Source organism: Bos indicus, chromosome 21 (assembly GCF_029378745.1).
Source record: "Bos indicus isolate NIAB-ARS_2022 breed Sahiwal x Tharparkar chromosome 21, NIAB-ARS_B.indTharparkar_mat_pri_1.0, whole genome shotgun sequence".
In the NCBI taxonomy this organism is placed as follows: domain Eukaryota; kingdom Metazoa; phylum Chordata; class Mammalia; order Artiodactyla; family Bovidae; genus Bos; species Bos indicus.
The window spans coordinates 5,936,986-5,952,696 of record NC_091780.1 but is presented as its reverse complement, the minus strand read 5'-3'; the positions used below and the strand labels follow the sequence as shown (position 1 = coordinate 5,952,696).

The following is a 15,711-nucleotide window of genomic DNA, read 5'->3' as shown; positions in this document are numbered from 1 at the left end:
TAGGAATTTCAGACAGAGCTGGGGGTGAAATCTAGCTGGCCGTTCATCAGCCCTGCTGGGGGAAAGGCATCCACGGAGCCTAAGGAGCCAACTGGGGGGAGTGGGCACAGGGATGAGGGTTGGCCAGAATCAAGCTCGGTGTGCTCTTGGAGATGCACTTAGGCAGCAGTGCAGTGAGGGAAACGAGCCTGGCTGTGAATCCGGCCTTTGTCTGACAGTTGTGACCTTGGTCCAGTGAGCTCACCCTCTGCGCCGCATCCCCCTTCTGTCGAGGGGAGTGGCAGTGTGACTGCCCCCACACAGGTGTCTCGGGATCAGATGAGTTCAGCGTTTGGAACTGCACCAGGCTCACAGTGGACGCCCAGTGGGTGAGGGTGCTTCTCAGGCCTGATGCCAGGGAGACTTTGGTGTCCCTGCCTCTGGTGAAAGGAGGACAAGAAAGTTTTCCAAGATGAATGTCACCAAACACCCATCAGGCAGGGGTTGGTCTGTGCTCTGTAGGAAGAGAGATAGGGTGGCATCTGAGTTGAGGAGAGGCAGGCCTCATTCCTTTGGGGCTTTTCCTAGATACTAACGTGCTGCTGGCATTGTTAACCTGCAGGAGGAGACGGTAGCACACCTAGAGCAAAATCCTCTTTGCGGTGACCACCTATTAGCATCTCCTAGGATGCAGTTCAGGAGATGCTGGGCAGGAATGCAGTTCTGATCATTGCACGCTGCTGTTGCTCCTGCTTAGCTGCTCCATTCACGTCTGATCTGTGTGACCCCATGGACTATATGAGGACCCCTCCAGGCTCCTCTGCCCATGGCAATCTCTAGGCTAGAATATTGGAGTGGGTAGCCATTCCCTTCTCCAGGGGATCTTGTGGACCCAGGGATCAAACCCAGGGCTCTTGTACTGCAGGCAGGTTCTTTACCCCTGAGCCACCAGGGAAGCCCCTGATCATTGCATACTCCTGCGTAACCTCCTATACCCCGCACCTAAACCATGCAAAGCAAGTGCTCCACGCAGGCATCCCTAGGCCTTGGGGACGGCGTCGTGCGCAGCCCCGGGGCCCCCAACCCCTCTGTGTTCTGCTGCAGTGGAACTTCCCTCTGCTGATGCTGGTGTGGAAGCTGGCTCCTGCTCTCTGCTGCGGGAACACCGTGGTCTTGAAGCCGGCGGAGCAGACCCCCCTCACGGCCCTCTATCTGGGCTCTCTGATCAAAGAGGTGAGACGTCCCAGGAGAAAATGCTCTATGTTATCAGGAACATTCCCACTCCTGGGAGCCGCGCCGCCGCCAGAGATGAGCCTGCCCTGCAGAGCCGGGCCGTGCGTGCCCACGCCCTCCAGCTCCCGGCTGAGTGGGACGGGAATGCCTCCTGGTTTCACTTGGCAGCTGCTCCTCCCTGCTCCTGCTTGTGGCTGCTGGACTAGAAGGGACTCCATTCCTCCACCTGATCCTAATGAGAATGCTTATTCTGATGACGAGCTCAAACCTGTGGTCTCGGGCCAAATGTTTTGTCTAGAGAATTTACAAGGGGGTCGCTTGAGAGGTAACTTCTCCAGACCCTGTCTGTGTGGTGTCCGTCCTTCTCCTGGAGCTGTGACCCCCACCAGCAGCCCCCCAGAGGGGCTACTACGAGCCCCAGCCTCCTCCCCAGTGCTGGCTCTCGGGCGCCTGTCCTCTCCCTGGCAGCCACCACTTGGGGAAATGAGCTGCCCAAAGGGCCACCTCCTTCTGGACACACCTGGCAATGTATTTCAGTCATTCTGTCCCCAAACTGTATGTTGCAAAGATTTTTTTAAAAGAAACAGGAAGAAAAGAGGGATGGGAGGAAAGGTCCATTCATTTCGTCTCTTAGCCAGGCCAATACAACCAGGACGTGAAACATTTACTGTTTAGATGTAAGGCTGCAGAGCCAGCAACTGATCAGTTTTCCACTCTCCTCTGACCCGTGATGTGGGACCTGATGACATCATATGATTAGACTTACAGATTCTAAAGTCACAATTGTTTAAAAAAAGTGTTTAGGAAAACTGAAGACTCAAGCACCATGTCCTAAAATCTTCCATTTCTGAATTAATGTGTTTTATCATAACAAAGAGAATGGCATCCCCCAGTGGAAGAGCATTCCCCCCACCCTCCAGCTCATTTGCGCTGCTCTTGGTTAATAAAAAGCACCTAGCATGTGCAGAGTACCACATTAATGAAACGTTGCTCCCCACCTTCAGGATGTGCTAGCTCTCAGAGTGACCCAGGTTCAAGAGTCAGGGACTTTGAGGGAGTGAGACCATATTGCCATTTGGAACATTAATGGGACAGATTAAAAAAAAATAAGTTGAAGCCGAGGAAGTGTATTTTGCAGATGCCTCTGAGCCTGGGGGCTGTCACCAAGGTGTCCCTGCTCCCTCAACACACAGATACAGACACACAGAGAGAGACCCATACCGACTCACACACACACACACACACACACACACACACACACACACGCAGACACACACAGAATGGTGCTCTGCTGCAAAGGGCAACTGCTGTTTTGTTCAGAAGCCCTTCGGGGTAGGCAGCCCACCCGGAAGAGGGGTATAGGCCTCACCCTGTCCCACCCACTTGCTGGCTGACTGGGTCTGGCCCTGGAAAGTTTGTCGAACCTGGGCCCAAGCTTCCAGGTGAGGCTGCCACTCCACTCAGGGACCTCGCCCAGCCGTGGCTCTCCTAACCTCCTCCTCTGAACACCATCTCAATTTCCTCCCAGGTGGGATTCCCTCCGGGTGTGGTGAACATCGTGCCGGGATTTGGGCCCACAGTGGGAGCAGCAATTTCTTCTCATCCTCATATCAACAAGATAGCCTTCACTGGGTCCACAGAGGTAACTCCTTACCAGCCGGGGGGGCCACCGGCTGTCGCTGGGAATTTTTCCTTTAGAGGCTAAACTGTGATGCGTCCCTGTGCTAAATCTGACCCCACTTTAGTACATAGCAATAGTAAAAAAAAAAAAAAAGTTACTGGTCCAGTTTCCAAACTAAATAAATATCTAATTTATTTATTCAGAAGCCTCAGAAGAAAATACTGTTAGATAAGATAAAAATGTGAAATAGCCATAGGATAAACTGCATAATCAAGGTGAAAAAAAAAATAAGCGTAGGGTGACTAGCAATATTGTAGTACTGATCACACATTTGAAAGTGTCAACTTTTGATTCAGAAAGTCCATTTTGAAGTAGCTGCTTAGCAACTACTGTTTCCATGAGCATTCAAGGACGTACTTTCCATTATATTGTATCTATACTATATGATGCCATTACAATAAGGAAAGCTGGGCCATAATCTATTGCTAAAGCACACACACAAATAGTAAACTGCAGGAAAGTATATACCACATATACATATACACACACACACACACACATATATATATATACACACACATGTATATATGTTTCCTTGGAGAAAGAAACAGCAACCCACTCCACTATTCTTTCCTGCAGAATTCCATGGACAGAGGAGCCTGGTAAGGCTATAGTCCATGGGGTCACAAACAGTCAGACATGACTGAGTGACTAACACTACTATATGTGTGTGTGTGTGTGTGTGTGTGTGTGTGTGTGTGTGTGTATATATATATATATATATATATATATACTATTAATAAAAAGGTATGTGTAGAGAAATAGAAATTGCCTGGAAAGACTCCCAAGAAATTCTTACTGTGGCCTCCTCGGTAAGTCCTGGGGCATTAACAGATGAGGGGAGATAAAATCTTTCCCCTTTAATTTATATGCATCTATATGTGGAATTATTTCTAATGAGAAAGCACTTCTGTACTTAAAAAATAGATGGATAAAATCTCCCAGGCAATAAGCGTGCCTATTTCTCCTAGTTTCCTCCAGCAGGGGTCCCCAGCCCCTCTTCTGTGGCTGGAGAACAGGACCCTCAAGACGGAGACAGAGGGGTGGGGGCAGAGAGGGGGCCCCCGCAGTGGCTCCCAGGTCCCCTGTCTTCTGCCCGACAAGGGGCGCATCCCTGCCCCCGCTGCCCTCTCTTGGGACCATGGGGCTGCCGGTGGGGCCATCTGGCTTGTCCCAGCGCACCGGCTCTGAGTGCCCTGCTTCATGCTGGCACCCTCCCCTCAGCCCGGGGGAGCCCAGCTCCGCCCCCTGCTGGCTGTCTGGCCCTAGGCCCCTGTGCGCCCTGGTCTCTGAGTCTGCCGGTCCTGAGCTGGTGGCCCCAGGACGAGGCGCTGCTGAGCCAGGCCCCCCTCCAGCGGTGTAGGGGTGACGGGCCCAGCTTACAGATTTGCCACGGTGAAACGGAGAAGCCGTTCTCTCCCTCCTCCCGGGGCACTCGGTCGTGGGGTGCATTTCCAGAGGATGGGCACCTTCCCATCCTGCAGATCAGGTCCCCCGTTTCTCTAGCCCTTGGAGGTTCCTCAGATCAGACCAAAGGGCCGCGCAGAGCGGCCACCCCTCAGTCCCTCAGGCAAGACCAGCTGTTGCTGGCGGTAGGCGGCAGGCGAGGTCAGCTCAGCTGCTCACCGTGGGTGGCCGTGGGCGAGCCATGGGCCTGCGAGGCTCCAGCCCACTCCTGCAGGGAGCTGCTCAGAGCCTGGATTCCAGCCGGGTCACGGTCGGGTCCAGGAGGACACGCTGCGAGAGCCCAGGGCACGGAGGGGGCAGCACCACGGCCCAGGGCCTGCTCAGATCGTCCCGCCACTTCAGCTCTGTCTGAGGCTTCTCCTGTCTGGTTTTTATCCCGAAGGTTGGGAAGCTGGTTAAGGAGGCGGCCTCCCACAGCAACCTGAAGAGGGTGACGCTGGAGCTTGGTGGGAAAAACCCCTGCATCGTGTGTGCTGATGCTGACTGTGAGTCTCCCCACTTCCCGGAGTCGCAGAGGCTTCACTCGGTCCACAGCTTTCTCCTCACTTCCTTGCCTGAGTCAGAACCAGTTGAGGGAAACAGGCACACGCTTCGCGGGGACGTTTCTCCACCTCGGGTCATCACACTGTAAATAACAGGCAGATAGAGACCCAAAGGCCAGCTTCACTGGCGGTGGGAATGTGTAAAAATGTATAGCCACGAGGGCCGCCTGTTTCTGCCCTTCGAGGCTGAGTTTTCCTTCCCTGTCCCTGCAGAGCTGGGGCCGTGACAAGTGGGTCTGGGTCTTCTTCAGAGCCCCTGTGTGTGGGGGGAGGGGAGGTCAGGAGGAGGGGACGGGCACCCCCACAGGCATTCATCACTCTGCCCTCTAGCTCAGTGCTTCCTGCACTGCTTGCCGGCTCTGGAAGACTTGAGGGGTTCCTTTCTTCTTTGTCTCAAACCTGACAAATCAGAGGCCCGTGGCAGGGGCCCTCGGGAGTATCCTGCTGGCCTGGGTGCTGTCTTTCCCTTGACTGCCTCTTCCCTGGGAAAGCCTGCCTGTCCAGAAGCTTGTGTCTCACAATACAACATTAAAGTAAGCACTATTCTGGGTTGCCGTGTCCAGAAGAGGGAAGAAAGGGCCACGATGGGCCGTGGCTGACCTGCTGGCAGGGTCAGCTGCCCAAGGTGTGATTTCTCAAGGACACTAAAACGCCTTTGCCTTGATGAGCACCTCCGTGCCTGTCCACTGGTGCCTGGGATGCCTTTCAAGCAGTCCGAAGCCTCCCGTTCCATGGTCAGATAGGGTTGGAATTGCACAATTCCCCAAGAAGAAGTGACCCTAGCGTCGTTTCTGGCCCAGGTGTAGATCACTGGTAGCAGTTCTCCTCCTCGCGGTGGGCTCCCGGCGAGGGAGAGGACTGGGCGAGGACTCAAGCACCCCCAAAGGAAGGGGAGCTGGGTGTGAAGATGGACTGCTCGTTTTCGCCTGGTTTGCAGCTTCCTATGGGAAGTAGGACCAGTGTTGCTAATGGTCTGTGCAGCCACGTGGGGCAGTCCTGGGTGCTGCCCCACTGTGACCCACATGTGGAGCTTGAAGCTCCGGTCTCAGAGAGCAGGACTCCTGTTGTGCCCTCCTTTGACTCCAGACCTGGGCGCCCCTTCTGCCCATCAGCGCACTCTCTTCCCTCCCAACCGGGAAGCCTGCAGCAGAAACACGGACTCCTGTCTGAGTGTTGGCTTGACAAGGGTCATAAACACCCATCTCCTGTTCCTCGGCTGGGCAGTGCCCATCCACAAAATTCAATCCTGGCATAGCTGGCATCCCAGGCGTAGTATCAACAGTAACATGCCACCGTCTCCCAACACGGCAGCTGCCCGCCTCTGGGTGCTGTCAGGAAGTAAATGAGCTGTTTTGGAGCAGGGGTAGTTTGAAGCTGCCTAGGAGGAGGTGGGGTGCAGGCAGAGACAGAACCTTGTGACCCTGTCCTGCTGTGACAGTGACTGACACAGAAGCCCTTGCTGGGTAACGACGGCTCTTAAAGCCCAGAGCAGCCTTCCTCAGAGCTGCCCGGAGAGCAGTGCTGGCTGACGTGGAACCTCCACCCACGTCCAGGGGGGCCTGGCTCTTGCTTTATGCGAAGCGAAGCTGCCCTGGATTTGGGGGGCGGGCAGGTGGGCTGTAGAAGCCCCTCAGTGGATGTCAGTGGCCTCTCTCCCTGAGCACCCTGCTAGTTCAGCTTGAGTACCTGGTTTTATTTCAGTGTAGCTCTACAGTGCAGATCCAGCCTTCATCAGGCAGAATCAATACATTTTTTAAACCCTTTTAAGTCACGCGTAGTGTTGTGTTCCTTTCATAAGCTCCCCCTTGTCACTCAAGGTGGAAAATTTCGGCCCCTTGAAAAATTCTCACCAACTGGTCAACATCAATACTTACAAAAGGTTATTTTATACATCACTAGTCCCCAGAAAAGGAAGGGGAGGGATCCGTGGGCAAGGGAGATGGGGATATGAACAGTCTCCGTGCTCATTAGCACAGTAAAAATGCTGAGACATCCAGCAGTCAGGGACCTATTTAACCCAGAACTCTGTGGACCCGAAAACCCCCTTTCCCATCCTCTGCTTTGGGGAAATGCTGAGCAAAATTAATTTCTGCACCGCAGCCATCCCTAGGCCTGTTTTCCCGTGTGGGCAATTAGAGCTGCAGCTGTCGCCCGTCCAGCCCTAACGACTTAATCGCTTCCTCTCCCCGCCGCCCCTCCCTGCAGTGAGCTTGGCGGTGGAGTGCGCCCATCAGGGAGTGTTCTTCAACCAAGGCCAGTGCTGCACGGCCGCCTCCAGGGTGTTCGTGGAGGAGCAGGTCTATGACGAGTTTGTCAGGCGGAGCGTGGAGTATGCCAAGAAGCGGCCGGTTGGAGACCCCTTTGACGTCAGGACCGAACAGGGGCCCCAGGTAACTGAGGCGTCACGTCCCAAGTGCAAGTTGGGGGGTTAAGCAAGCAGGGCTCTGGCCCTGCGCAGCTCAGCTGTTCCCTGGCTTCAGGGTCCTTCTTGAAGCAAGGGCTCCGTTACCCGCTTGCCTGCCCACTGAGGGCTGTTGTTCCAATGCTGACTGACAGTTCAGTCCTGTCAGGCCTTGGTAGGGTTATGAAATCAGAGTGGACACGCAGACACTCGACTCTTCACGGCAGGTAATACTGAGCTCTGGGCCTTGGCAGAAGGGAGGCATTCCTGGTTCAGAAGCCCGTGTGCCTGCACCCCCCAGCCAGAGGCACCTCTTCTCTGAGCCGCAGTGTCCCCAGGAGAGAGCCGCAGGCAGAGGCTGCTTGCTTAGCTGGCCTCTTTGCAGAAGCGAGTTAGAAGCCTGGCTGAAAGGCAGCAGAGTGCAGGTGGAAGTGGCACCTGGAGTCAGAGGCCTAGCGGTCTCCCAGCCCATGGGAGTTACAGGACGAGGTGACCATCAGAATCCCAGCAGAGAGGGCTCAGAGGATCGGGCTACATCTCTGAACAGCAGGAACATGTCTCTGGCAGCCTGGTTTGCGAAGCTAACAACAGGATGAAAATGATCATAACGCCGAGGTTTAATAACCTCAGGAAGAGGGCACATCCTGTATCACTTTCTAACTGTGCAGGGCAGCAGACGGATAAATATTTAAAAGAGGACAGCCTAACCATCACATGAATTATTGAAATGGAGCTCAACAGCAACCCACTTTACTTGTAGCCAAAGTCCTGCTCCAGCCAGGAAGTTTCAAATCACATGTCAGGACTCACCCATTTGCGTCTGTCCCGGAACTAGCGACTCACCCACTGCGTTGGCCCTGTGTGCTTCCACGGGAAGCCATGGAACTGAGGACAAGTTGGGCTCTGGAATTTTGTGAAAACTACAGGCTCCTGCCAAACCTCAGTTTCCTCATCTGGAAGACAGAGCTATTGATGCATATTAAGGAAATTTCAAGGCATCTAATAAGTTTTTATTCTTTAAGGGGAGAGGCATTAAACAGCAGGCTTCCTAAGGGAGGTGGAAGTGAATGTACATGACTTCAAGCCACATCAGTTAGGTCTTGCTTGACCATCCTTGGGGGGACGCCTTGGCTGGGGAGTGGGGAGGACCACGTGGAAAAGGTGTGTGTCTGGCCGCAGCGCCCACCTCTGCCTTGGCCCAGCCCACATGCTGTGGCTCTGGTGCCACGTGATCCTGGTGGAGAGAAATATCTCTACTTGTGGCCAACGCTCCACTTCCTGTCAGGCCTCAACCCCCAACCTAGTAGTGGCCAGTGAGACAAAGTCCAGCGGCCTTGGTTGGATTTCAGGTCTGCATACAGACATGGCCACAAGTCATTATCGAATCTGCTGTGATTGTGAAGCTGATCCAGAATCTGTGGGAAATATGTGAGCTGATCCATCCTAAGGAATCCCTTTTACCCCATCATTAATCGTAAGTCTCTTTCCAAGGTTTCAGGCTTGACTTCTGAAGCCAGATATACAAATCTATTCCAAGAGAGCAGAGTGGTGTTGATTTCATCAGTGCTTTTGATGCTGCTGAAAGTCCTATTGAAAACTCTCTTAAGCCATCTAACTTCAGCGTATTATTTAGGGATGCTGCTGAGTTTTTTTTTTTTTCCCCTCCCAAAGTGCTTTTTCATCTATGTTAATAAGATTTTACTCTGAGAGGATTTACAGCTGTCTAAATAGTCCTGTCTATCTCATGCTAGTAAAACAACTAGCTGACCAGCTCAGGGTCCACTGCAGGCAGCCGGCATGCTCCAAAATTATTCAAGTTTACTTGGCAACCGAGCAAAGAGATGCACGGACTCACACAGGCCACCTGGTGCAGGGCAGGGTCCCAAGTCCTCCCCACCCTCTCCTCTCAGCAGAGCTGCTCGCTGCCTTGGCTACCCTTGGGCCCTGCTTCTCTATCTCTGGTGTGGCGCTCTGGCACAGCCCTCACTTCATAGCAGGTTCTTCTCCTGCACTGTGAGACGAAGCTGACACTCATGGAGGATTATTAGATTTAAACAACGTATTCACACACACTGACCAGGGAGAGTCAATCTGGATGGGTAGAGTTTCCAGGGAGACCTAGTGCTGGCTGCAGGATAGATGGTCTTGGAGGCAGAACATGGTCAGCGGCCACTGAAGATCTGTAGTTTGCTGAAGCCCCACAAATCTCTTGGTCTCCGAAGAGGAGGAAAGAGCAATCCTGGCTTTTAACCCAAGACTTGGTTCATCCAGAGAGAAATTACCAGATTACCAGGCCTGTTGTAATTTGAATTACTTTTTGAGATGGCCGTACATACACATGGGGGGCTTACCAGGTGGCAGAGTGGAAAAGAATCTCCCTGCCAATGCAAGAGACATAGGAAACATGGATTTGATCCCTGGATCAGGAAGATCCCCTGGAGGAAGAAATGGCAACCCACTCCAGTATTCTTGCCTGGAAAGTCCCATGGACAGAGGAGCCTGGCAGGTTACAGTCCATGGGATCACAGAGTCAGACACATCTGAGCACGCATACACATACACATGGTCAAAAGCCAAAATACATATAAAGGTCAATAGTGAGAAAGCTCCCTTCCATTCATTCATAGACATGGTTATTACGCTTCCCTCCATGGGTATCTTGTGTACTTAGTTCTTAGGTGAAAAGTCTCAGAATTTTTGTATATACAACCAAAATTGAGTATGTATACAAGAATGTAATATGAATTCTGGTCTCCCTTGTTTTTACCCCAGATACCTGTACACAATATTGTTTTGCACCTTGATTTTTATCCCCTAACAAGAAACTTGAAGAGCCTTCTGTACCATGCCAAACCACAGGAACCTGCCTTGTTCTTTTCTATAAGTACATAGAATTCCACTGTATGAATCCAACAGAATTTTAGAAACATGTACTGATAAGTCTGTGGGTGTGTGCAATCACGTACAGCACTGCGGAGTATGTCATTCTGCATGTGTGCAAGGAAATCCACAGGACAAACTGCCCAAGTGGGATTGCTGAGTGAGGGAACATTTGTAATTTCTATAAGCGTCACCAATTTACCTTCCAAAAGGATGAACCAACTCATGCTCCCACCAACCTTGCATGAGCCTGCCTGTTTCTCCAGCCTTACTAACAGAATACGCGTGGCGTTTTGCCCATCTGATAGTTCAAAATGATATCTCATTTGTTTTTAATGTACATATATCTCTTATGGGCTTCCCGGGTAGCTCAGCTGGTAAAGAACTTGCCTGCAATGTAGGAGACCTAGGTTCAATCCCTGGGATGAGAAGATCCCCTGGAGGAGGGCATGGCAACCCACTCCAGTATTCTTGCCTGGAGAAAGTCCATGGACAGAGGAGCCTGGTGGGCTACAGTTTATGGTGTCTCAAAGAGTCGGACGTGACTGAGCGACTGAGCACAGCACAGAACAGCGCACAGCATGGCATATCTCTTATAAGAGTAAAGAGGAACATGTTAGTATTATGTCTAAAGGTCATTTATGTTTCCTTTTCTATCAACCATGCGAGTGCTTTGCATATTTTTAACTTGTACTGCTGATCATTTTTTGTCACTTATAAGAATTCTTTGCATCCTAGAGAGATTAGCTTTATCTATTATGTGACTTGTCAGTTTTTTCCAGTTTGCTGTTTTGCCCTCTGACTTTGCTTATGATGCTTTTGCCTTCCTTTTTTACTTACTCAAAATTATTAATCTTTTCTTCTTGGCTTCTGCATTTCAAGTCATAGAAAGGCCATCAGCACTCCTGTTTCACCAAGGCATTCTCCCACCTGAGAGAATTTGAAGACTTTTTATGACTTGACCTTTCATGATTAAGTCTTTGATCTATTTGGAATCTATCCTAGTACAAAGTGTGAGGTATGGATCATATTGGTATTTTAACACTGAATCCACATTTCATGAGATGACTGGTAAAGGGGCTTGCATGGTTTGTGCCCACTCTTTCAAAGAAAGCCAGCCTGTGCCTCAGGGACAGAGTCATCCAAATGCACCATTCAGTTCAGTTCAGTCGCTCAATTCAGTTCAGTTCAGTTCAGTCACTCAGTCATGTCCGACTCTTTGCAACCCCATGAATTGCAGCACACCAGGCCTCCCTGTCCATCACTCAAACTCACGTCCATTGAGGCAGTGATGCCATCCAGCCATCTCATCCTCTGTCGTCCCCTTCTCCTCCTGCCCCCAGTCCCTCCCAGCATCAGAGTCTTTTCCAATGAGTCAACTCTTCACATGAGGTGGCCAAAGTACTGGAGTTTCAGCTTTAGCATCATTCCTTCCAAAGAACACCCAGGACCGATCTCCTTTAGAATGGACTGGTTGGAACTCCTTGCAGTCCAACAGACTCTCAAGAGTCTTCTCCAACACCACAATTCAAAAGCATCAATTCTTCTGTGCTCAGCTTTCTTCACACTCCAACTCTCACATCCATACATAACTACTGGAAAAACCATAGCCTTGACTAGACAGACCTTTGTTGGCAAAGTAATATCTCTGCTTTTGATTATGCCATCTAGGTTGGTCATAACTTTCCTTCCAAGGAGTAAGCATCTTTTAATTTCATGGCTGCAATCACCATCTACAGTGATTTTGGAACCCCCCAAAATAAAGTCTGACACTGTTTCCACTGTTTCCCCATCTATTTCCCATGAAGTGATGGGACCAGATGACATGATCTTAGTTTTCTGAATGTTGAGCTTTAAGCCAACTTTTCAATTCTCCTCTTTCACTTTCATCAAGAGGCTTTTTAGTTCCTCTTCGCTTTCTGCCATAAGGGTGGTGTCATCTGCATATCTGAGGTTATTCATATTTCTCTTGGCAATCTTGATTCCAGCTTGTGCTTCCTCCAGCCCAACATTTCTCATAATGTACTCTGCATAGAAGTTAAATAAGCAGTGTGACAATATACAGCCTTGACGTACTCCTTTTCCTATTTGGAACTAGTTTGTTGTTCCATGTCCAGTTCTAACTGTTGCTTCCTGACCTGCATATAAGTATGTCAAGAGGCAGGTCAGGTGGTCTTGGATTCCCATCTCTTTCAGAATTTTCCACAGTTTATTGTGATCCACACAGTCAAAGGCTTTGGCATAGTCAATAAAGCAGAAATAGATGTTTTTCTGGAACTCTCTTCCTTTTTCCATGATCCAGCAGATGGTGGCAATCTGATCTCTGGTCCCTCTGCCTTTTCTAAAACCAGCTTGAACATCAGGAAGTTCACAGTTCACATATTGCTAAAGCCTGGCTTGGAGAATTTTGAGCATTACTTTACTAGCGTGTGAGATGAGTGCAATTGTGAGGTAGTTGGAGCATCCTTTGGCATTGTCTTTCTTTGGGATTGGAATGAAAACTGATCTTTTCCAGTCCTGTGGCCACTGCTGAGTTTTCCAAATTTGCTGGTATATTGAGTGTAGCACTTTCACAGCATCACCTTTCAGGATTTGAAATAGCTCAACTTGAATTCCATCACCTCTACTAGCTTTGTTCATAGTGATGCTTTCTAAGGCCCACTTGACTTCACATTCCAGGATTTCTAGCTCTAGGTGAGTGATCACACCATTGTGATTATCTTGGTCATGAAGATCTTTTTTGTACAGTTCTTCTGTGTATTCTTGCCACCTCTTCTTAACATCTTCTGCTTCTGTTAGGTCCATACCATCTCTGTCCTTTATTGAACCCCTTCTTTGCATGAAATGTTCCCTTGGTATCTCTAATTTTCTTGAAGAGATCTCTAGTCTTTCCCATTCTGTTGTTTTCCTCTATTTCCTTGCATTGTCGCTCAGTCATATCCAAGGCTTTGCGACCCCATGGACTGGAGCATCACCAACTGTGCATCACCAACTGTGCACACCCCCTGTCCATCACCAACTCCCGGAGCTTGGTCAAACTCATGTCCATCAAGTTGGTGATGCCATCCAACCATCTCATCCTCTGTCATCCCCTTCTTCTCCTACCTTCAGTCTTTCCAAACATCAGGGTCTTTTCCAATGAGTCAGTTCTTCACATCAGGTGGCCAAAGTATTGGAGTTTCAACTTCATCAGTCCTTCCAATGAATATTCAGGACCAGTTTCCTTTAGGATTGACTGGTTTGATCTTGCAGTCCAAGGGACTCTCAAGAGTCTTCTCCAGCACCACAGTTCAAAAGCATCAATTTTTTAGTGCTCAGCTCTCTTTATGGTCCAACTCTCACATTCATATGTGACTACTGGAAAAACCATAGCTTTGACTAGATAGATCTTTGTTGGTAAAATAGTGTCTCTGCTTTTTAATATGTATTATGGGTTTGTCATAGCTTTTCTTCTAAGGAGAAAGTGTCTTTTATTTACATGGCTGCAGTCACCATCTGCAGTGATTTCAGAACCCAAGAAAATAGTCTGTCACTGTTTCCATTGTTTCCTGTTATTTGCCATGAAGTGATGGGACCAGATGCCATGATCTTAGTTTTCTGAATGTTAAGTTTAAGCCAGTTTTTTCACTCTCTTCTTTCACTTTCATCAAGAAGCTCTTTAGTTCCTCTTCACTTTCTGCCATAAGGGTGGTGTCACCTGCATATCTGAGGTTATTGATATTTCTCCTGGCAATCTTGATTCCAGCTTGTGCTTTATCCAGCCCGGCATTTCACATGATGTACTCAGGATAGAATAAATAAGCAGGGTGACAATATACAGCCTTGATGTATTCCTTTCCCAATTTGGAAGCGGTCCATTGTTCCATGTCAGGTTCTAACTGTGACGTCTTGAATTGCATACAGGTTACTCAGAAGGCAGGTAAGGTGGTCCAGTAGTCCCATCTCTTGAAGAATTTTCAACAGTTTGTTGTGATCCACACAGTTAAAGGCTTTAGAGTAGTCAATGAAGCAGAAGTAGATGTGTTTTTGAATTCTCTTGCTTTTTCGATGATCCAACAGATGTTGGCAATTTGATCTCTCATTCCTCTGCCTTTTCTAAATCCAGCTTGAACATCTGGAAGTTCTCAGTTCACATACTGTGGAAGTCTCACTTGGAGAACTTGAGTATTGCTTTTCTAGCATGTGAGATGAGTACAATTGTGAGGTAGTTTGAACATTCTTTGGGATTGGAATGAAAACTGACCTTTTGCAGTCCTGTGGCCACTGCTGTTTTCCAAATTAGATGGCATATTGAATGCAGCACTTTCACAGCATCATCTTTGAGGATTTGAAATAGCTCAGCTGGAATTCCATCTCCTCCATTAGCTTTGTTCATAGTGATACTTCCTAAGGCCCCCTTGACTTTGAACTCCAGGATGTCTAGCTCTAGGTAAGTGATCAGACCATCATGGTTATCTGGGAATTATGATCTTTTTTGTATGGTTCTTCTGTGTATTCTTGCCACCTCTTCTTAATATCTTCTGCTTCTGTTAGGTCCATACCATTTCTGTCCTTTATTGAGCCCATCTTTGCATGAAGTGTTCCCTTGGTATTTCTAATTTTCTTGAAGAGGTCTCTAGTCTTTCCCATTCTGTTGTTTTCCTCTATTTCTTTGCATTGATCACTTAGGAAGGCTTTCTTGTCTCTCCTTGCTATTCTTTAGAACTCTGCATTTAGATGGGTATATCTTTCCTTTTCTCCTTAGGTTTGCTTATTTTTTTATTCAAATTTGCTTAACTTGAGCCACTTTTTTACCTGAAACTCACAGCTACAGCAAACCTGTCTAACAAAACTCTGTCTCTCCCAGCCAGAGTGAAAGGGATTTACAACAGAGTCGTGGTAAGAACAAGGTTCCCATGGACTTGGTAAGAAGGACCATTTTGAGTGGAGAGAGCACTTCCCCACCTTGAGTCTCCCAGAGAGGTGCCCTTTGCCAGCTGGTTGAGTATAGCATCCACAAGCTGGATATTTATAGGGTACACTCTAGCTGAGGAGACCCCTTAATCAAAGTGGCAGAAAGTAGAGCTTTTCTGATGAGCTGGCTCCCCGCCAACCAGGAGCAGCCTGTCTACCCCCTTGAGCCTCTATTTTGTATCCACGGGTGATGAGTAAGGTCGTCAGCATTATTTCTCACTTCTCTGCCCTGTGGATGGAGAATTCCAGTAAGTGTTACACTCTGATCTGTGGTGCCCTAGGAGCAGTGTGCAGTTTTGCCAGATAAAATACAAGGCAACTAGTTCAAATGCTGAAGCTTAGGCTCCAATATTTGGCCACCTGATGCAAAAAGCCAACTCATAGGAAAAGACCCTGATGCTGGGATAGATTGAGGGCAGGAGGACAAGGGGGCAACAGACGGTGAGATGGTTGGATGGCATCACCGATTCAATGGACATGAGTTTGAGCAAACTCTGGGAGATGGTGAAGGACAGGGAAGCCTGGCATGCTGCAATCCATGGGGTCACAAACAGTCAGACACAACTTAGCAACTA

General features: G+C 49.2%; 1 protein-coding gene across 1 annotated transcript in view; it reads left to right on the top strand.

Annotated features, from left to right (window-relative positions):
* ALDH1A3 (aldehyde dehydrogenase 1 family member A3) overlaps positions 1–15,711 on the top strand; it is a 42,409-nt gene that overhangs the window by 14,275 nt on the left and 12,423 nt on the right. The window contains exons 6-9 of the mRNA XM_070775006.1: positions 1,084–1,212; positions 2,741–2,854; positions 4,743–4,845; positions 7,108–7,292. Of these exons, the coding sequence (XP_070631107.1) occupies positions 1,084–1,212; positions 2,741–2,854; positions 4,743–4,845; positions 7,108–7,292 (531 nt within the window). The remainder of the gene's footprint in view (positions 1–1,083; positions 1,213–2,740; positions 2,855–4,742; positions 4,846–7,107; positions 7,293–15,711) is intronic.